The sequence below is a fragment of the Pleurodeles waltl genome, chromosome 8, assembly GCF_031143425.1.
Source record: "Pleurodeles waltl isolate 20211129_DDA chromosome 8, aPleWal1.hap1.20221129, whole genome shotgun sequence".
Lineage (NCBI taxonomy): Eukaryota > Metazoa > Chordata > Amphibia > Caudata > Salamandridae > Pleurodeles > Pleurodeles waltl.
The window spans coordinates 1,482,845,544-1,482,865,056 of NC_090447.1; the positions used below are offsets into that span (position 1 = coordinate 1,482,845,544).

Consider the following 19,513-nt stretch of genomic DNA (forward strand, 5'->3'; position numbering starts at 1 on the left):
GGCAGACGGCGCGAGGCATGGAAGCAGACATCAGTGTCAGTGTGATTTTATTACTACCCGTGTTGCGCCCATAACAATTATGCCGCGAGGTGATTCCTGATTCAGGGTATATCGGGAACGCAACAGTCATAAATAAGTGCGCTAGGCACATTTATAAATCGCACTATGAAAGTCTGAAATTAACTGTTTTGCGGTGACATGATTTTCAGATTTGTCCTTTTCAGTATGGCGGCTTAGGTTCGGTGTTATCGCCGGTGCGCATGCGCACAGTTCTGCGCATGCGCACATAATAGAGCCGACCCGATTCGGACGGGGAGCGGCTAAAGATAGAACACCGGCAAGGGCAGGACCAGGCGTCCACTGAGGCGGCGTCGCCTAGTCTGTCTTCCGTGTCTACGGGCCTCAGACCGCGCCCCGGGCAGGGAGTGGCGAGGCCAGCCCGAGGGGCGGACCCGTGTGCCGGGCGCTCCGGGCCTGGGGCTCCGCACGGCACCTGCTCCAGCGGCAGAGTCTGAGCGCAGCCAGGGGGCGGCGGCAGCGGCTCTGGTCCCACCCACCGGAGGCGGGAGCAGGCGTCGCACGGGAGGCGGCCGTGTGGCAGCGGGCCCCCGCTCGGCTGCAGAGGGACCGCCCCGCGCAGGTAAGAGCCGTCTCTGCCCGAGGCATTTAAAAGTGACACTTCTGGAAGAGACGCCAGGTAGGTGACCCTCTGTTCTCATCCACGCCCGTCTTTCATTGTCTCGCCTGACTTTAGTTTGTCTGTTTACTCTTTCGTCTGCTCGTTGAACTTGATATGTCGAGCCTCCCGCGGTCGAAAATGCAGTTTATTCAGCGCCTCTCGCTGGGAGATGGAGAACTTTCTTAGCCCCCTGATCGGTGTAGTGTGCCACCCTAAAAAGAAGGAGCTCCTAGTTCCACGGGTATGTGTTTCTTGGAAACATCATTAAAAAATAAATAAAAAGACTTTATTTCGGCATCATGTGGCGGGGTCCCACATGCACCGCGAGAAAGCCTGAAAGTAAAGTTTCAAAAATTGATAGTGTATGTGCAGCGTTCATAAAGTATACTTGCAACTTAAACTAGTGCGTGTGAAGTGAGGGTGTTGACAGGTACCGGGTGCTGTCACATTGAAAGAAGAGCTGCAAAAGGATAGTTGTGCATTCGCACACTTAGTTAAAAAAAACATTCGGGGCAACCAAATCAAAAGCCGCAGGATAGCGAGTTGGAGAGAAAAGGAAAAACAAACCCTTAACTAGTACAGCAACTAGAGAGAGACTTCGAGAACATACGCTCAGATAGATGAAAAAACCTAACTTTATCTCTGCTCACATTCAGATATCGGCCGGCAACATTTTTTGTGTCAGATCCCTGACCTTCCTATACAGTTGTTGAATCGTATATGTGCCGCGGTATTTTGTTACAACTGTTATGCGAAACGGCAAATATCTTCAGCGGGCTTAAACATTACAGTGGGACTTGATGACATTTCACTTAATTTCACTTACGAATTGTAGCCAGGACTTGTATCCGTCAGTTTTTAGTGGACACGAATCAGAATATGCCCCACAAAAAACATTGCTGGTCGGCTAAACGATTCAGTTGATAAGAGAATGAGGCGACTTGAAAGGCTACCCACGACACATGTTGTTTACTGTTTGTGTTTGTTTCGACGAATGCGCTATATCTAATTCAAAACCTATTGTAAACGAGGAAATCCAAACGTCTGGGATGCTCGCTGGTTTATACAGGCTACGATCACACAGTTTATTCAAGCGAGTCAGTCAGGATTTGACCCCAGGTTAGCCTGTCTCAATAGTCTGCGTTTCATTCACTAGTCCGTATCTACTCCTCGCCCTCATTTTACACAGAATAATATTACATATCGTGCTTAGTTTTCTTTGAAAATTGGAATTAGTGCAATACAATCGAAATTGGGAAATACATGTATTACATGCTAAATTCAAATGACACTATATGAGAAATTTTGCAAATACAAATCAAGTATGATACAGTATTTAAAGGAACAAGTGCACACTAAGCATGCATATTTTATCAAATAAAGGCATCCATGAAACCACAACACACTGCTAATTCTGGAAACCACACCGCACTTGTTTTTTTAATACAAGCGTGAGGCAGAGCATTCTGTATGTTAATATCTGTGGCGTGCTCGACTTAAAAAACTTACTTAGAAAGCCCCCACCTTAATCTACACAATTAAATAAACCTGAAAGTATAGGGTTGGAGGTCTCATAAAGCTTGCGCTATTGGTCCAAGTGTAAAAGGGAGCAGAATTTCCAAAGGCAAGTTCAGTCTTTAGGTACATTTCCGCTTGATAACAACAAAATGTAAAACACACTTCTTTCTCTTCAAAACTGCATTAAGCATTGGATATAGTGTCTGAGATGATGGTCTCGGTTCTGACATGAATCCCATGGATGCCCTTCGTCTCCTATTTCCTTAGTTGTCCCTTTCGTCTGGTCTGTATTGTTTCCTTGTGTTGCACACCATGCCCCTTTTCAGTCCCTGCCTCTTGTTGCCCCACCATATGTTCCACATTTGTCTGTCTAGCTCTGCTCTTTACTCTTTTTGGCTTGATTCACTTGCCACCCCGTCGGCCTGTCTTATTTGCTGGTTAGCTTGTAGGCTGGCTTCCTTGTCCGTAAAATTTCGTTTCAATTTGATTGTTGAGTAGTTGAAGACAAAAGAGCTGTGGTTATGTATTGGTGAGAAAGGATTAGGTGTGAGTCTAATGAGGGCTAGTTGAAGTAGTGATTGCTCACGATGTGTGGCGTGTCTGAGATGAGGATTTGGGATGTAGTGTTAGAACAGTAGTGAGAGTTCTGGAAGATAGTTAAAGCAGTTGGGGACTTACCTGGGAGATGCTTAGTCCTATTAATACTGGACTTAATCTTAAACCTTAGTTCATCCAGACGACTGTCAGTGTTTATTCCCCTTGATCCTGCAGTGGCAATGAGTGGGAGTGAGAAACGCAATGAAGCCACAAAAAGTACCTCATTTTAAGACAATCCAGTTACAGCTAGTGAAATTAAGCTTTTGGTAAGCCGTAAAATAGTGTGCGTTGACTAGCTGCATTCAGCTTTACATATAGTTGGTCAGTGAAACTGAATCCTGTGAACAAGGACTTTTGGCGATGTGTGGTCCAGAAGCTGCATCAACCAATCAATGATTGTGTTCCATACAGCACGCGATTGGCACATCATTGGTTAGTGTTTATAGGATTCAATGGTTTAGTGGTGATTCAGCAGATGTGATTAGTGGAGTGTGTAATGCGGCTAAGATGTAATCTGCCAGCCATGTTGGTGCAGGGGAGCTAGTGGGTTGCTAAAGCACAAGCCAAAAACAACTTTATTATGAAACAAAAAATAATGTTGTAGAGCAGGAGTTCAAATCTGGAGATACAGTAAAAATCAAGTGTACTGGAAAAGTCAAGCCGAAATGGAAAAACCAGTAACTTTAGGACTGGTAATGTCTCCTTTCTGCAGAGTTGTTTTACTGTCTGCCAGGATCTTCCTTGCTCCCAGTAGTGGTGGTTGGCTCTGGTGGGAAATAGGGCGGGCTAGTTTGGGATTGATCTGGTATGCTTGATTTTATTGGCCCAAGGGAGATACGTGAATAGAATTGGTGCTTTACGGTTCAACTCAAACTTCCCTTCATGTGCCTCTTGGTTTCAACTGGTCACCATGTTGATTTTTCTAATGCCGGGTAGACACCCTACATGAGGAACACTCGCCAGGTACCCTACCTCTATTGCTTTAGTACCGCTAATAGGAATGTGGGTGGCCCAGTACAGCCCCAGCCTTCTACTTTTTATTCGATTTCTGTATATCATTAAAAACTCTGGATAATGGCAACCATACTAACACTACTGATCCATTGTTGTAATTCTCCACGTTTCATGAGGATATTGGTTCTGGATAGAGTAACACTGTGGGCTGCAATTATCATGTTGGTAACTTATGTTGAATGCTTCTTTCCCCCCTGCAATTATTTTCCCACCAAATCCTGTTGTACCTTTTTCTTATCCAGATCGCTGTGTTCGCATTTCCTTTTGCAAACTAATTCCATCTCGGTGTTTTGCTGTTTGGCATTCTTAGCATATGCTTGAGCATATGTGGCTCTTAAGAACCTAATTCTTTAGGGCAGTTAAGTCTGGTAATCCATATGCAGTGACTGAACCTCGTGTGGGCCATGTTTATAGCCATGCCACACACACACGTGTGTAACCTAGCTGCCATATACTTGGGTTGGAGGTCTCCAGTTATAGGAGACTGAAGTAATTTTATCAATAGTGCCAGGCGTTTCCATTCCCTGGGATCAATGGAAAAACGCCAATATCCAGCTACTAAAATACTGCTAGCAGCTAGAAATCTTTCCAGAGCTTGAGAAGGAGAGGTAGCCGGATTGACCATGGATGGAGGCAGTCTTTTGTGTACCCTTTGACAAACATTTTTAATGCATCCAGGTGAGCTAAGAAGTTGGAACCTCCAGCAGTGGACTTGGAAATTGGAGGCCAGCTTTGGAAATACAAAATTAGGAGGAATCCAGAAGTGTGCATAAATGCAGTTAGGTGGTATAACTGACTGCCAAGTATGATACTTTATCTTTACAAAATGGGTCAAGATGTAGATTAGTATTCCAGTGTCCTGTGCTGATCACTGGGCACATCCGGGAAGTGTTCAGAGATAATGAAGATTGTCTCTGTTTTTTCTGGTCTGATAACACCTAGAGATGTACAATTTGAGAGAGAATCAAAACCCATTGATCGATGTGATGGCAAGCTCAGCTTTACCCAGTTTAAAATGGTTTTAGTTGATATGGCCGTAGATGCTGACGCAACTGGGTTTACAAAGGCTCCTGCTCTATTCATGTGGCAACTTTAGGTGTTATAGTGTAATGGATATGCGTGTCAGTTCCACTTTACTCTTGTGATGGAGCTTCAGCACTAAACTGCTGCTTTGTCTGGTCGTTTAACCATACTCCTCATTTCCTCCATCTATATCTACCTTCCAACACTCTGACTTTCATATTTTATTTTATTTTTTTACTTCCTGCCCTCCCGCCGCCTTTTCCTCTCCTTGGCTAGCCGCCCTGCGTATGTCCTTTGCTTCCCATCCTCTCTTTTTTTCTTGTTTTAGTGGCTGAATTCTTTATTTAAGTGTTGCAGCCCACCCTTACTCCTCCTGCTTGGCAGGACGACCACTTCCCCCTTTATCTGGCTGACTATTCTCTTTGTGTCTGGCCACTTGGCTGCCAAAGGTCGATCTCCTTGCGTCCTCTAGCTGGCCGCCCTCTTCCTCTGTCTGGCTGCATTCTCACTTGTGTCCGTTCGACATCCCTCCTCCCAGTGCCCTAGCTCCTTGCACTTTTACTTTTTGCTTTTATGACCTCTGCATGCATCCACTCCCTTTTTATCACCTGGCCTGACAGAAGTTGTATGCATCCACAAAAAAATTGCTCTGCTTCCACACAGCTATGATCATTTTGTTTATTTATCCAGTTGTCTGAGCTTGAATTTTGATGGCACACACATGCCATTTTAAGGCTATTAAAGTATTGAATAACTAATATATGGTGTGTTTTTCCTGGCAGCAGCACAAATGGGAGGAGGCAGTCATTAATGTACATGCATTACAGTTCTGTCTTTACAGTGCTTTCATAAACCTGACCCATTGGCTCCACCAGTGCTTGTTGTCTCTTGGTGCATGTGCCATTCTTTCCTCGCTCTTTGTCCTGGGTTGCTGACGTTGCCCCGTCCCCGGGGTGGGGGCAGCCTCTAACAGTGCTGGCATCTCTCATGTGCACTTGTTCCTGTAGTGATGGCCTGCTAATGAGGACACTTCCTTTTGTGTCCTCCCGGAGGAGCCATCTCAGTCAACAAACCTCCGCCTCTAACCTCATTGCTATGGCCGGGCGGATGTGTTTCCACCTGAGGCACGTCTCTGGGCACCTGCCTGGCAGAGTCCTGTGCGTTTATAACTGGGCTTCCATGATGCGCAGGTACTTGTCACGTGGAGTGCTTTGGTATTCCATGTTCACAGTAAAATTGCTTTTTTTTTGTTTAGGAAAAAAGCAGCTCTCCACACAAATTGAATGGTCTGCCTTGCCTGTACCGACCCACCCTTGTCCCTGAGCTTGAAGGGCCTGCCTGCTTTGAGGCACTTCCACTCCCGCCCACTGCTATCAAAGGCCTGTCTGCGCCCCTGGTGCTGCCGTTCCCCTGGCTGTTCCATATCTGCCCTTGGATGTGCAGGCCATGCCGCCTCCTGGACCGTCCCATATCCTAATGTGAAGGGCCTACCTCTGCCAAGGCTGTCCGCCTTTGCCACTGGGTATCAATGGCCTGCTTGCGCCAACGCCCTTCCACACCAGCCCCAGAAGGGCTTGAATGCCCCGGGGCTGTTCTCACTAGCTACTGGTTATGAAAGGCCTGCCTAGTCTGAGGCCAGTTCACACATGCCCCATGAATGAAGAGCCTGTCAGCACTGAGACCCTTCCGCACCTGCCCCCAGGTTTGAAGGGCCCGCCTGCACCGAAACCCTTCCACGCCTGCCCCTGGGCATGAGGGGACTGCATGCCCGAGTCCCTTCCACACCCGCACCTGGGTATGAAGGACCTACTTGCTCAGAGACCCCTCCACATCTGCCCCTTGGTGTGAAGGGCCTACCTGCACTGAGGTTCTGCAACACCAGCCCCAGAAGAGCTTGAATGCGTCCCTTGTTATGAGGGGCCTGCCTACTGTGAGGGTGTCCCAGACCCGCTGTGGGCTGAAACTGGCCTGATTGCTCCAAGGCCCTTCCAAACCTGCCCCAGGCGATGAAGGGCACACCTGCTCAGTCCATTGTGCATCCACCCCTAGGTATGAAGGACCTACCTGCCTTGAGGCCCAGCTACTCCTGCCCCAGATTGTGAAGCCTCCCTCCTCCCTCCTCTGACCTTTGCATACCCGGCTCGGATGATGCTTGCCTACGCCCCCCAATAGTAGGGTATCGGCTAAGGGGACATAACTCCTGACATCCCAGAAGAGGATTGCCTGTATGTGCCAGATATGCAAGTCACAAGACCTACAAGATGCATTTCCCTTGCTAGTTTTGCGGAATGCACTGACTGGTCTTATCTACACTTTTTTCCCTTGAGCCCCATGCAACGCCCGCCCATGAATGCTGCTAATAATGACTTTTATTAAGGCACATTGCACTTTTCCACGGTCCTGAAATGCTGCGCAAATCGATTTCTTACATATTTCTGCTCCCTGGGCTAAATCCAATGGCTGTGCAAGGTGGTTGTTACCATATTTGCATTTTGGATGAAACTGTGCACTTTATACTTTGCACCGTGGGTTATATGTTTTTGATGAAGTGCTCGCCTTAGGTGGTCGCACACATTTTGTTGATTACATATTTGTACTTTATACCAAAGCTTGCACTTTATTTTTTGCATTGTGGGTCCCATGCATCAAACAACAGATGAGAGCATGTGCCACATGGCAAGGGTGGGGAGGGGGGGCCACTCACATCGAGCATGCAGAAAATGTTGATATTTTATTTTCTCTCCCTGTACGTGTCACATAGGTCAGCGCCCATCAGAAAATAGACATTTGGCGTGCCATCGCCAAGGACGTCCGGACCTTGGGGGTCCACAACAGACGGGGCACCCACTGCTGCAAGACGTGGGAGGACATCCGCCGCGGGAGCAGAAAGACCGCGGAGGCTCTGCTGGGGATGGCCTCCCAACGTAGGAGGGGTGCCAGTCGTCTATTGACCCCCCTGATGTCCCGGATCCTGGCAGATGCCTACCCAGATTTGGATGGGCGCGTGAGGACATCACAGCAGACACAAGGGGGTGAGTACAAGCACATTCTGCTATCTTAGCGCGCAGTGGAGGTGTCTGGGTGGGGGAGGAGGGATGTGGGTATCCGTAGGCCAGGGCGCTTTCTGTATACCAGTCCCCTCGGTAAGGCATGGCCCTGTGTCCCCGCCCTCCACCTCTGTAGGGTGCCAAGTACAGCTATCCATGGCCCTGTGTCACCTATGTGTGCAGTTGTCGTCCATTGGCTTGTAGGCCAGGTCTCACTGATTGAGTAGTGTACCCCAAGTGCCCAGCGTAGTGCAGGGGGCTTCTGTGTCTGTCCTCTCCGCCAACTGTGTTGCCAATGCATGCACTCAACATGTCTTTATGTCCCCCCCCCCTTTTTTTGTCTGCTCTTCCTGTTCATGTGTGCATTAGCATCATCTGGCGGAGGAGAAGTGGCATTGGAGCACGAGGGAGCTGCATCTCACATGGCCCCGGAGGGCCATGCAACGGACTCTGATTTCACCAGTGAGACGGAGGGCGAGGGGGGCTCCACAAGGGGGACACGTGGAGACATCAGCGACACCGACACGTCCTCGGAAGGGAGCTCCCTTGTGGTGGCGGCAACATCCGTGCCCACTGCAACAACAGGTACAGCCGCCACCCAGCGCACCAGCTCCGCCCTCCAAGCAGCCCCTCAGCGTTCGCCCCGTGCCCGCTCGCACACCAAGGCGGGCATCTCCTTCGCCCCAGGCACCTCAGGCCCTGCCCCAGTTACCCCTGCTGCCCTCAGTGAGGAGGTCAATGACCTCCTCCGGACGCTCATTGTTGGGCAGTCTACCCTTTTGAATGCCATCCAGGGGGTAGAAAGGGAGGTGCATCGGAGCAATGCATACCTGGATGGCATTCATTCGGGTCAGGCTGCCCATCAGCGATCGTTCAACGCTCTGGCCTCAGCACTGACGGCAGCCATTGTCCCTGTCTCCAGCCTCCCTCCTCCAACTCCCTCCACCCAGTCCCACTCACCTGTTCCTCTGCCTATCCCAGACACACCTACAGACCAGCCTGCACACACCTCAACACCCAAGGTCCGCTCATCCAGACATAAGCACCACAAGCATTCACACAAGCAACATCCACATGCAGACATGCCAACAGCCACTGCCTCCTCTGTGTCCCCCTCCTCCTCGTCTCCTTCCTCCCTCTCTGTGACGTCTCCACTCACACTTGCATGCACAACATCATCATCCACTACGTCCATCACCAGCACACCCACCAGAACACTCCGCACACGTGCAGTCACCACACCCACTGCCATTTAGACGTCCCCTGTGTCCACTCCCACTGTGTCTGTCACCCCCTCATCCAAACCACACAAACGCAGGCAGCCACTCACCCAACAGCCATCGACCTCACGACAGCCTCCGTCACAAGCACCTGCACCCAAAGACAGCACACTTGACTCTCCTACACCCACCTCCTCTTCCTCCACTCCCATACCCACTCCACCTACCCTTCCCATTGCTCCGAAAAAGTTTTTCCTCTAAAAAATTAACCTCTTTCCATCACCTGACCCACCCCCTCCATCTCGTAAAAGGCCAATCAGCACCTCAGCCACCACAGCCCCTGGACCTACAAGGACCATAGTCCAGGGATATTGGAGTCCACCACCTTTGAGGGCAGCTACATCGGCCAGCAGCAAAGGGACAGCCAGCCCACCCCCTGGGAAAAAAACTAAAAAAGGGAAGGCCCGACGCGAGAGGACAGAGACGGCAGCCTCCACAGCCACCACCCTGGCACCGTCAGGAAGTGGGGTGCCACCTGGCACATCTACAAAGGGAGGCAAGGGCCACAGAGACTCACGGAAGGATGGCAAGGGCAGCACGGCCGACAAGTCCGGCAGCACGGCGAGCAGCCCAGGAGGGCCCAACCAGCCCCATTCCTGGGGTGAAGGAGGACACGCACGGGACACCAGCACAGGAGGGCCCCGCAAGCGAGAAGTCGGATGGCGAGTGAACACCATCTATTGTCCGGATCTGGTGCCCTGGAGACACGTGTGAAGAACCGCTGAACAGGGCACCGCCGTCTCAAGAACCGCTAAACAGGGCCCTTCAAGACCAGCACCGCTGAACAGGGCACCGCCGTCTCAAGAACCGCTGAACAGGGCCCTTCAAGACCAGCACCGCTAAACAGGGCACCGCCGTCTCATGAACCGCTGAACAGGGCCCTTCAAGACCTGCACCGCTGAACAGGGCACCGCCGTCTCAGGAACCGCTGAACAGGGCGCTTCAAGACCAGCACCGCTGAACAGGGCACCGCCGTCTCAAGAACCGCTGAACAGGGCCCATCAAGACCAGCACCGCTGAACAGGACACCGCCGTCTCAAGAACCGCTGAACAGGGCCCTTCAAGACCAGCACCACTGAACAGGGCACCACCGTCTCAAGAACCGCTGAACAGGGCCCTTCAAGACCTGCACCGCTGAACAGGGCACCGCCGTCTGAAGAACCGCTGAACAGGGCCCTTCAAGACCTGCACCGCTGAACAGGGCACCGCCGTCTCAAGAACCGCTGAACAGGGCCCTTCAAGACCTGCACCGCTGAACAGGGCCCTTCAAGACCTGCACCGCTGAACAGGGCCCTTCAAGACCTGCACCGCTGAACAGGGCCCTTCAAGACCTGCACCGCTGAACAGGGCCCTTCAAGACCTGCACCGCTGAACAGGGCCCTTCAAGACCTGCACCGCTGAACAGGGCCCTTTAAGACCTGCACCGCTGAACAGGGCCCCGCCGTCTCTACACCGCTCCGCTGGGCCCTTCCTCTCAAGCACCGCTCCGCTGGGCCCTTCCTCTCAAGCACCGCTCCGCTGGGCCCTTCCTCTCAAGCACCGCTCCGCTGGGCCCTTCCTCTCAAGCACCGCTCCCCTGGGCCCTTCATCTCAAGCACCGCTCCCCTGGGCCCTTCATCTCAAGCACCGCTCCGCTGGGCCCTTCATCTCAAGCACCGCTCCGCTGGGCCCTTCATCTCAAGCACCGCTCCGCTGGGCCCTTCATCTCAAGCACCGCTCCGCTGGGCCCTTCATCTCAAGCACCGCTCCGCTGGGCCCTTCATCTCAAGCACCGCTCCGCTGGGCCCTTCATCTCAAGCACCGCTCCGCTGGGCCCTTCATCTCAAGCACCGCTCCGCTGGGCCCTTCATCTCAAGCACCGCTCCGCTGGGCCCTTCATCTCAAGCACCGCTCCGCTGGGCCCTTCATCTCAAGCACCGCTCCGCTGGGCCCTTCATCTCAAGCACCGCTCCGCTGGGCCCTTCATCTCAAGCACCGCTCCGCTGGGCCCTTCATCTCAAGCACCGCTCCGCTGGGCCCTTCATCTCAAGCACCGCTCCGCTGGGCACCGCCGTCTCTGCACCGCTCCGCTGGGCCCTTCCTCTCAAGCACCGCTCCGCTGGGCCCTTCCTCTCAAGCACCGCTCCGCTGGGCCCTTCCTCTCAAGCACCGCTCCGCTGGGCCCTTCCTCTCAAGCACCGCTCCGCTGGGCCCTTCCTCTCAAGCACCGCTCCGCTGGGCCCTTCCTCTCAAGCACCGCTCCGCTGGGCCCTTCCTCTCAAGCACCGCTCCGCTGGGCCCTTCCTCTCAAGCACCGCTCCGCTGGGCCCTTCCTCTCAAGCACCGCTCCGCTGGGCCCTTCCTCTCAAGCACCGCTCCGCTGGGCCCTTCCTCTCAAGCACCGCTCCGCTGGGCCCTTCCTCTCAAGCACCGCTCCGCTGGGCCCCGCCGTCTCTGCACCGTTCCGCTGGGCCCTTCATCTCAAGCACCGCTGGCCCATTGGCAGAAGGGGCAGGCCCGGATCAGTGTCGGGCAGGGCTGCACAATACACTCTGGGCACCAAGACTCCTCCAGTACCAGTGGAGTCTGTCATCCACTTGAGAGACTGTGGCTTTGCACTCCCCAGGATGGCACAGTGGGCAGGCCACCCACTGTGGAGACTTGTGAGACTGTGGCTTTGCACGCCCCAGGATGGCACAGTGGACAGGCCACCCACTGACGGGACAATTTACATATGTGTATATAGTTATAGGATGTTCGAATTACTTATTTACTTAGCCTTACAATATATTTAGATTTCGATATCATATTTTTTTGTCTTTGCATTCTTCCGGGGGGTTTGAGGGGTGTCACTCTGAGTTGTTGCTCTGCATTGGTGTGTAGGTAGTTGGGGGTGGGGGTGTTGCGTATGTGTGTGCCCGTAACCTTTTCTCCTCCCCCCTCCCCTGTGTCGTAGGTGCAGTACTCACCGTTGTCTTCTGCGCCGGCGTTCGTGCTCCTGGTAGAGGAGCAGGTAGACAATTGCTGGTAGGATGTGTAGTTCGGGTTCCATGCTGTCCAGATTCCTCGTGGAGTGTGTAGAGGTTAGCGTTTTCCCGTTCGTAGTCTGTTTCCGCCGTGTTTTTATCGGCGGGGCTCCCGCCCCGGAAAAGGTGGCGGATTGGTGAGTTGTGATAGGGTGGGCGGTACATTGTCTGCCGCCTGTCTGTTGGCGGTGACCGCCGCGCTGTTTGTTTGTCCCGCCGTGGCGGTCGGAGTGTTAAAGTGGCGGTCTGTGTTGGCGGTTTCCGCCAGGGTCAGAATTCCATTTTTTTTACCGCCTGCCTGTTGGCGGGTTGGCCGCCGCTTTAACACCGACCGCCAGGGTTGGAATGACCACCAATGTGTTTTGGGCACCACTTTGACCTCTGCACCTGACCGGCCCTGAGCTGCTGGTGTGGTAACTTTGGGGTTGCCTTGAACCCCCAACAGTGGGCTATCTTGGACCCAACTTTGAACCCTGTAAGTGCTTTACTTACCTGTGAAACTAACAAATACTTACCTCCCCCAGGAACTGTTGATTTTTGCAGTGTCCATTTTTAAAATAGCTTATTGCCATTTTTGCCAAAACTGTACATGCTATTGTGATGATTCAAAGTTCCAAAGATACCTGAGTGAAATGCCTTTCATTTAAAGTATTGTTTGTAAATCTTGAACCTGTGGTTCTTAAAATAAACTAAGAAAATATATTTTTCGATATAAAAACCTATTGGCCTGGAATTGTCTTTGAGTGTGTGTTCCTCATTTATTGTCTGTGTGTGTACAACAAATGCTTAACACTACCCTCTGATAAGCCTACTGCTCGACCACACTAACAAAAAATAGAGCATTAGAATTATCTCTTTTTGCCACTATCTTACCTCTAAGGGGAACCCTTGGACTCTGTGCATGCTATTTCTTACTTTGAAATAGTACATACAGAGCCAACTTCCTACACCCTCTCCCTTTGCAAATAGGTATTACTGGCATGGCAGGGGTTGCCTCCCAGTGCCTCTGGAAATGTTCAGATGGTGCCCTCCTTGCATAATCCAGTTTACACCGGTTCAGAGACCTCCAGTCCCTGCTCTGGCACAAAAGTGGACAAGGGATTGACCACTCCCCTGTCAATCACCACCCCATGGGTGGTGCTCAGAGCTCCTCAGGAGGGCCCCTGGGTTTTGCCATCTTGGATTCCAGGTTGGCAGGGAGGTCTGGGAGCATCTGAGTGGCCAGTGCCAGCAGGTGACGTCAGAGCCATCCCCTGATAGGTGCTTACCTGTTTAGCTGACCAATCCCTCTTTCAAGAATATTTAGGGTATCTCTCTTGGGTGGTTCTTCAGATTCGGATTGCAAGACTCCAGCAGGAATCCTCAGCATCCTTTCCTTCACCTTCTTACCGAAGAAACTATATCCGGACCCTCCAGGAACTCTACAAACTGCGACAAAGAAGCAAAGACGACTTCTGCAAAATTGTATCTTCAGCTTCTGCCAGTAACTGCAACAGCCAGCACTAGAAGAACAAAGGAATCTCCCTTGGAGTGAAGGAGGCACTCCCCTACACAATGTTCCATGATACGGCCTGGCTGTATTTTGCTGGCAGAGGCTGCTGCTGGCAGGTGCGCCATGTCCCGTCTCCTGCCAGAGGACCCCCTGCAAGCAGGTAAGTGGAGGTCTCCAACAGGAGAGGGGGGTGGGAGGTGTTGTGTGCGTGTATGGGTGTGTGTGTGACTGTGTTTGAATGCATGTATGCGTGTGTAATGCATGTGTGCATGAGTCAGTATCTGTGTACCTGCATATTGTGTCGTGTGATTGCGTGTGTGCCTGGATGTATGTTTGTGTGTATATGTGGGGGGGTGGAGGAGGGGAGGACTCTGGAGAGGGGGTCAGGGGAGACCCCTATCAGTGCTAGGGAAGGAATTCCCTGGCACTGATAGTGCCTACAGCCATGGTTTCCGTGGCAGTACAGAAACCATGGCGGTGGGCGGGGTCATAATGCCATGGGCAGCTTAGTGACGGCCACCGGGCTGGAGACTGTGGTCTCCAGCCCGGCGGTTATTACTGCCGTGGCGGTTGGTGTGTTAACTTGGCGGTTTGGCTTTGGTCAAACGGCCAATGTCATAATAGTGGAGGTATGTACCACCAGCCTGTTGGCGGTAATACCTCCACTATTACACCGACCGCTGGGGTCATAATGACACCCAAAGTGTTACCAAAGATAAGTAACTCGTTCAACTGTGCCTTGGTCTTAACACCATACATACAAGTCAGCTGACCAGTAGGACAGGTTCTAGAGAATATCCCTGTCTCTTTATATCCCTAGCCAGTGCGACAGAGGATCTAACCTATTCTGTGTCTTTCGAATGCCCAGATGCCATAACAAAGGCACTTTGTGGACCAGTGACAACATTAAGCTCCTGTGCTCTAGTAGACCCAGTAGCCTCTTACTAGCACAAGGCTCGGGATTTGTCAGCTCACTATGTAGTAGGTCATCCTCCCAGCCAACAGTGTCTACCAACCACTCTTTTGTTGACCTGCTCTACGGCTTCCTTTCTAAGTCCCACAAATGCAGCTTCCTCAACCTGTGCCTTGCTGAATTCCTCCCAGTTAGGTCCTCAAGCAGATAAAAACCCTTGCTGCTGTGGCAGGGACCCAGACTCCAACAGCTGCTCTGCTTTAGGTTGTCCACTCTCCTCCATGTTTGGGAAAGGGGCAGTGGATACAATGGCCAGTGCCTTCTGACAGCTTGCCCTTATTCGCTAACTGCCTTGTCCTGCTCTTAGCAAATCAACAGCAGGCCAAGACTCACCATGAAACTGGCATGCAGCCTGTGCCATGTAGGCTTTCTGTCCTAGTACTAAGCCAAGGGAAACCAGATCAATGTCCAAGAGATCTTCAGCCACTGATTTCCTCCTTCTCTGGCAATTAAATACTCAAAGTCCTCCCCAATGGCTACTAACCCTGTGCCATTGGCACTGATAGTAGCTTCTGACATAGACCCCACTGCATGGGTGAATGTGGTTCAAAGCAATTGTGTCCCTTTCCCAATTGTGCACAGCAACTAGGCTGAGTACAACAGGTGTCTTTTGGGTCCCTTACCTCATAGCCAGCACACTAGATTTGATAAATGCAGCTGGTACAAAGCCTTTCATGTGACAGTTTATCTTGTAATGTCACACTTTGTGATACTAATAAAAAAGGTTATCTCTTTGGGGTTTGAAGAACCTTCCGTTAGCTTCCTTTGTTCCTCACTTGAAACCCAATCCCTCTGCTGTTTCTGTCCCCCTTTGAAACTTTGGGAATTTTCCTAGCCCTTACCCCCTATAGTTTGAAACCAGTCTATGGAGAGTTCCTTCCTTTCTCCTTTTGGTTCAGAGCCATGCTTCTTCAGTGCCTTGTTAACCTTGTTAACAAACCACTTGTCAGTTAACACAGCACATTTCTCTGGATCCCTGTATGAAGATGGCCTGGTGTGTGGTGGACACCTATGGTGTTGGCACCTTATACTAGGTCCAGGCGACCCCTATTAGTGAATGTTGGCAGTGTCTAGGAAGCCAGGGCTCTGTAGAGCTAGTTGTGGATGAGCAGCCAAGACCTTTCTTGAAGACATGCAAAGCTTAAGCAATAACATTATAGCCACACAGCACTATCACACATGAAAGAACCACACAGTGTCACAAACATAAAGGTACTTTATTAGTGTAACACAAATACTAGAATATTGATAGGCAGTGCCCCAACTGGAGGTAAGTAGACACACTATTATATAAACATTAGCAATCAGTAAAGAGCATAAAAAGCAATAAGCATTAGCAAAAGTAATGGAAAATAGTTAGGGCCCTAGCGGAGAGCCAAACCATATACTAAAAAAAATGGAATGCAAAATACAGTCCCCCCCCCCCCCCCCTCCCCCTCCCCCCACCTGAGGATATGGAGTCATTAGAGGGGAGCTGGAAGAACTAGGAACCCCAAGAGATAAGTACCAGAGTGACAACCAGGAGAGCAGAGGTAAGTACCTGGTTTTCCTCAAAACAAACAGGAGGAATTAGGGAAAGGACTGTGCAAGACCCAGACCAGACTGGAAGAATCCAAAGGTGGATTCTGGCACAAGAGGACCTGTAAAGGAAGGGGACCAAGTCCAGTTTGTGATGGACTGTCCGGTTGTGGCAGAAGCCACTACCCACCCTTCTGTAGATGCAGGTCCGGGTCAACGTGGGACAAAGAAGACCAGCTGTGCAGCACAGGAGCTGAAGAGGAGTCTCTGAAGTGATGCAGACGATGTACCACGTCGGCTGTTGGGTTGCATTGTGGTTAGTGGTGCAGGAAGACCGGCAACAAACATTGGCAAATGCAAGAGAGGACGAGTTCCAAGCATGAAGAGGACCAGCAAGGCCTAGGGGACTCCATCCAAGGAGGGTAGTCCAGGGTGACCCTCAGCAGTCGGGAGATTCACCAGAGAAGGATGCAGCCCCCACAGGCTACCCCTGGCAGCAAGCACAGCACGTCGCAGTGAGGTCCACTCAGCACACCTGCTGAAGCAGCAGAAAGGAGACTGTGAATGGCAGGAGAAAGTGTTGGGGGCCATGGCTACACAAAACTTGAAGATCCCTTGGAGCAGGAACAAACAAGCCTTGGTAGTTGCAAGAGTCGTGGTGCACAGGGGTACTGTCCTGCAAAGACAGGAAAGGGCTTACTGTTTCCCCAGCTGGACAGCTGGCAGAGAGGACCAAGGGAACCACTCCAGACCACCACCTGTGATGTAGGATCCATGCAGTTCCGGAAGAGAGCAGACAGTGTTACAAAATAAAGGTACTTTATTATAGTAACACAACACTAGATTACCTGAAGGCATATATACACACAGTAATAATTAAGAATTGGCACAAGGAGCAACAGGCATTGGCAAGGATTAGTGAAAAATAGTTAGGACCCTAGGGGAGAACCAAGCCATATACTAAATTAGTGGAATGCAAAGTGAAGTCACCCACCGAAGGATATGGAGTCGTTAGAGGGAAGCTGGAAAAACGAGGGACCCCAAGAGGTGAGTACCTGAGATACCCCCAGCGACCGGGAGAGCTGAGGTAAATACCTGGTCTTCCCGAAGACTAATGAGAGGACTTAGAAATGGGATTGTGCAAGCACAGGACCAGTCAAGAAGAAACCAAAGGTGGATTTCGGTAGAAGAGGTCCTGCAAAAGAAGGGGACAGAGTCCAGTCCACGATGGACTGTCCAGTTAGGGCAGGAGCCACTACCCACCCTTCTGAAGATGAAGATCCGGGTCGAAGAGAGAAGAAGAAGAAGACTAGCGGTTGTTTTGCTTTCACTAATGACCGAGCTGACAAAAATCTCTGGAATGCACTTCTCAGTTCAAAGAAGACATTCATTATTATTTCACCATGAGGTTCCTAAAAGGAGATTAGCATGTTGAAAGCATACGTTTAAAAATAGTCACAACAGTGAAAGGAAAATATACTAAAGTTATTCTCCACTGTAATGTACAGAGCAAATATATGTATTTATATTATATTAGAAAGCAAAGCAAATAATGAAGTAAAAATTCATCACCTTAGGGCCTGCCAAGCTTTTCATCTTTCTCATGCCAGCAAGACGGTGACCCCGTTTGACTGCAAGAAAGAGATCTCCTTTTGTTGTGCTGAGATGACTGTCGTGCTCAGATCTTCTTAACGCTTGTTCAGGAGCTTCTGTGGGTGCTACCTGCTTCTGCGTGGGCTCTCTGTGTTGCTGAGCGCCCCCTCTGTCTCCTCCTCCAAGTGGTGATCTTCTGGTCCTTCCTGGGCCCTGGCAGCACCCAAAATCCTCAACCGCGACTCTTGCACCTAGCAAGGCTTGTTTGCGGTCTTTCTGCATGCAAACAACTCTGCATCCTCCAGCACGCCGTGGGACATCTTCTGACCAAAGGAGAAGTTCCTGGCACCTTCTGTTGTTGCAGAATCTTCAGCTTCTTCCATCAGGAGGCAGTCCTTTTGCACCTTCATCCGGGGTTTAGTGGGCTCCTGCCCCCTGGGACACTTGCGTGACTCTTGGACTTCCTTTGCAGGTCCTCAGGTCCAGGAATCTGTCTTCAGTGCTTTGCAGTCAATTGTTGTCTTTGCAGAATCCCCTATCTCGATTTTACTGTCTTTCTGGTGTAGTAGGGTAACTTTACTCCTACTTTTCAGGGTCTTGTGGTGGGGTATCTTGGACACCCTTAGTGTTTTCTGACACTCCCGGCGACCCTCTACACATTACACTAGGCCTGGAGTCCATTCATGGTTCGCATTCCACTTTTGGAGTATATGGTTTGTGTTTCCCCTAGGCCTATTGTATCCTATTGTATTCTACAGTGTTTGCACTACTTTTCTGTTGACTTACCTGATTTTGGTTTGTGTGTACATTTTGTGTATTTTACTTACCTCCTAAGGGAGTATATCCTCTGAGATATTTTGGCACATTGTCACTAAAATAAAGTACCTTTATTTTTAGTAACTCTGAGTGGTGTTTCTTATGATATAGTTCTATAGTAGGAGCTTTGCATGTCTCCTAGTTCGGCCTAAGCTGCTCTGCTATAGCTACCTCTACCAGCCTAAACTGCCAGAACACTACTAATCTACTAATAAGGGATAACTGGACCTGGCACAAGGTGTAAGTACCCACTATAAGCCACTCCAGCCTCCTACACACCTTTTTCAAACGAATGTAAATTTTCAACATTTAACTTGTTAAGTTAGCCTCACAAGCATTTTAAGAGTCGGTCTTGTAAGACCCCCACCTCTGTACTATTATTATGGATGCGTAATCGAAAGAAAAGGAATTCTTCAATGTAGGTCAAATCTTGAAAAAAATGCAATTGTTGGCGTGTATAAAAACTGCCTCAAAGTAAACACTGCTCCACGCAAACCGGAGGTTGCTATAGACAGAGGTAACGCTCCCGCCATTTACCCAGATTCGTCTCTCGACCCAAAGACTCTCACGGTACCAGAGCAGTTAAGACGAGTTAACGGACAAGGGGCGCGAGCAAACAACTGTCCAGTAGGTACCTCGTGTGAGAGACGGTTGTTATGCTGCTGCGCCGCCGAAAGCGAAGGTGCGGCCATCTTGAACAGGAGGCGCTCCAATGCTAATGCAAGGGGAATGTTTACAACAGTAACATACACGCCGACTTTCTGTAGGTAAACAGCCAAACGCCTCGTATACAGGTTATACTGTGCCATTCTATAAAGTAAATATTTATGACAAATTTATTTTCGTAAACACAGTGGTAATAATACTCACTGCTGGTCATAAATGAGTGCGCTAGGCAAATGTATAAATCGCACTATGAAAGTCTGAAATTAACTGTTTTGCGGTGACATGATTTTCA

At 50.5% G+C, this 19,513-nt stretch overlaps 1 protein-coding gene across 1 annotated transcript; it reads left to right on the forward strand.

Moving 5' to 3' along the window:
* Positions 1–287: 287 nt before the first annotated feature.
* LOC138248780 (uncharacterized) lies at positions 288–10,896 on the forward strand. Its single transcript, XM_069202675.1, has 3 exons — positions 288–640; positions 7,593–7,863; positions 8,248–10,896. The coding sequence occupies exons 2-3, from the start codon at positions 7,743–7,745 to the stop codon at positions 9,132–9,134; spliced, it is 1,008 nt and encodes a 335-aa protein (XP_069058776.1). The 5' UTR covers positions 288–640; positions 7,593–7,742; the 3' UTR covers positions 9,135–10,896.
* The last annotated feature ends 8,617 nt before the right edge of the window (positions 10,897–19,513 follow it).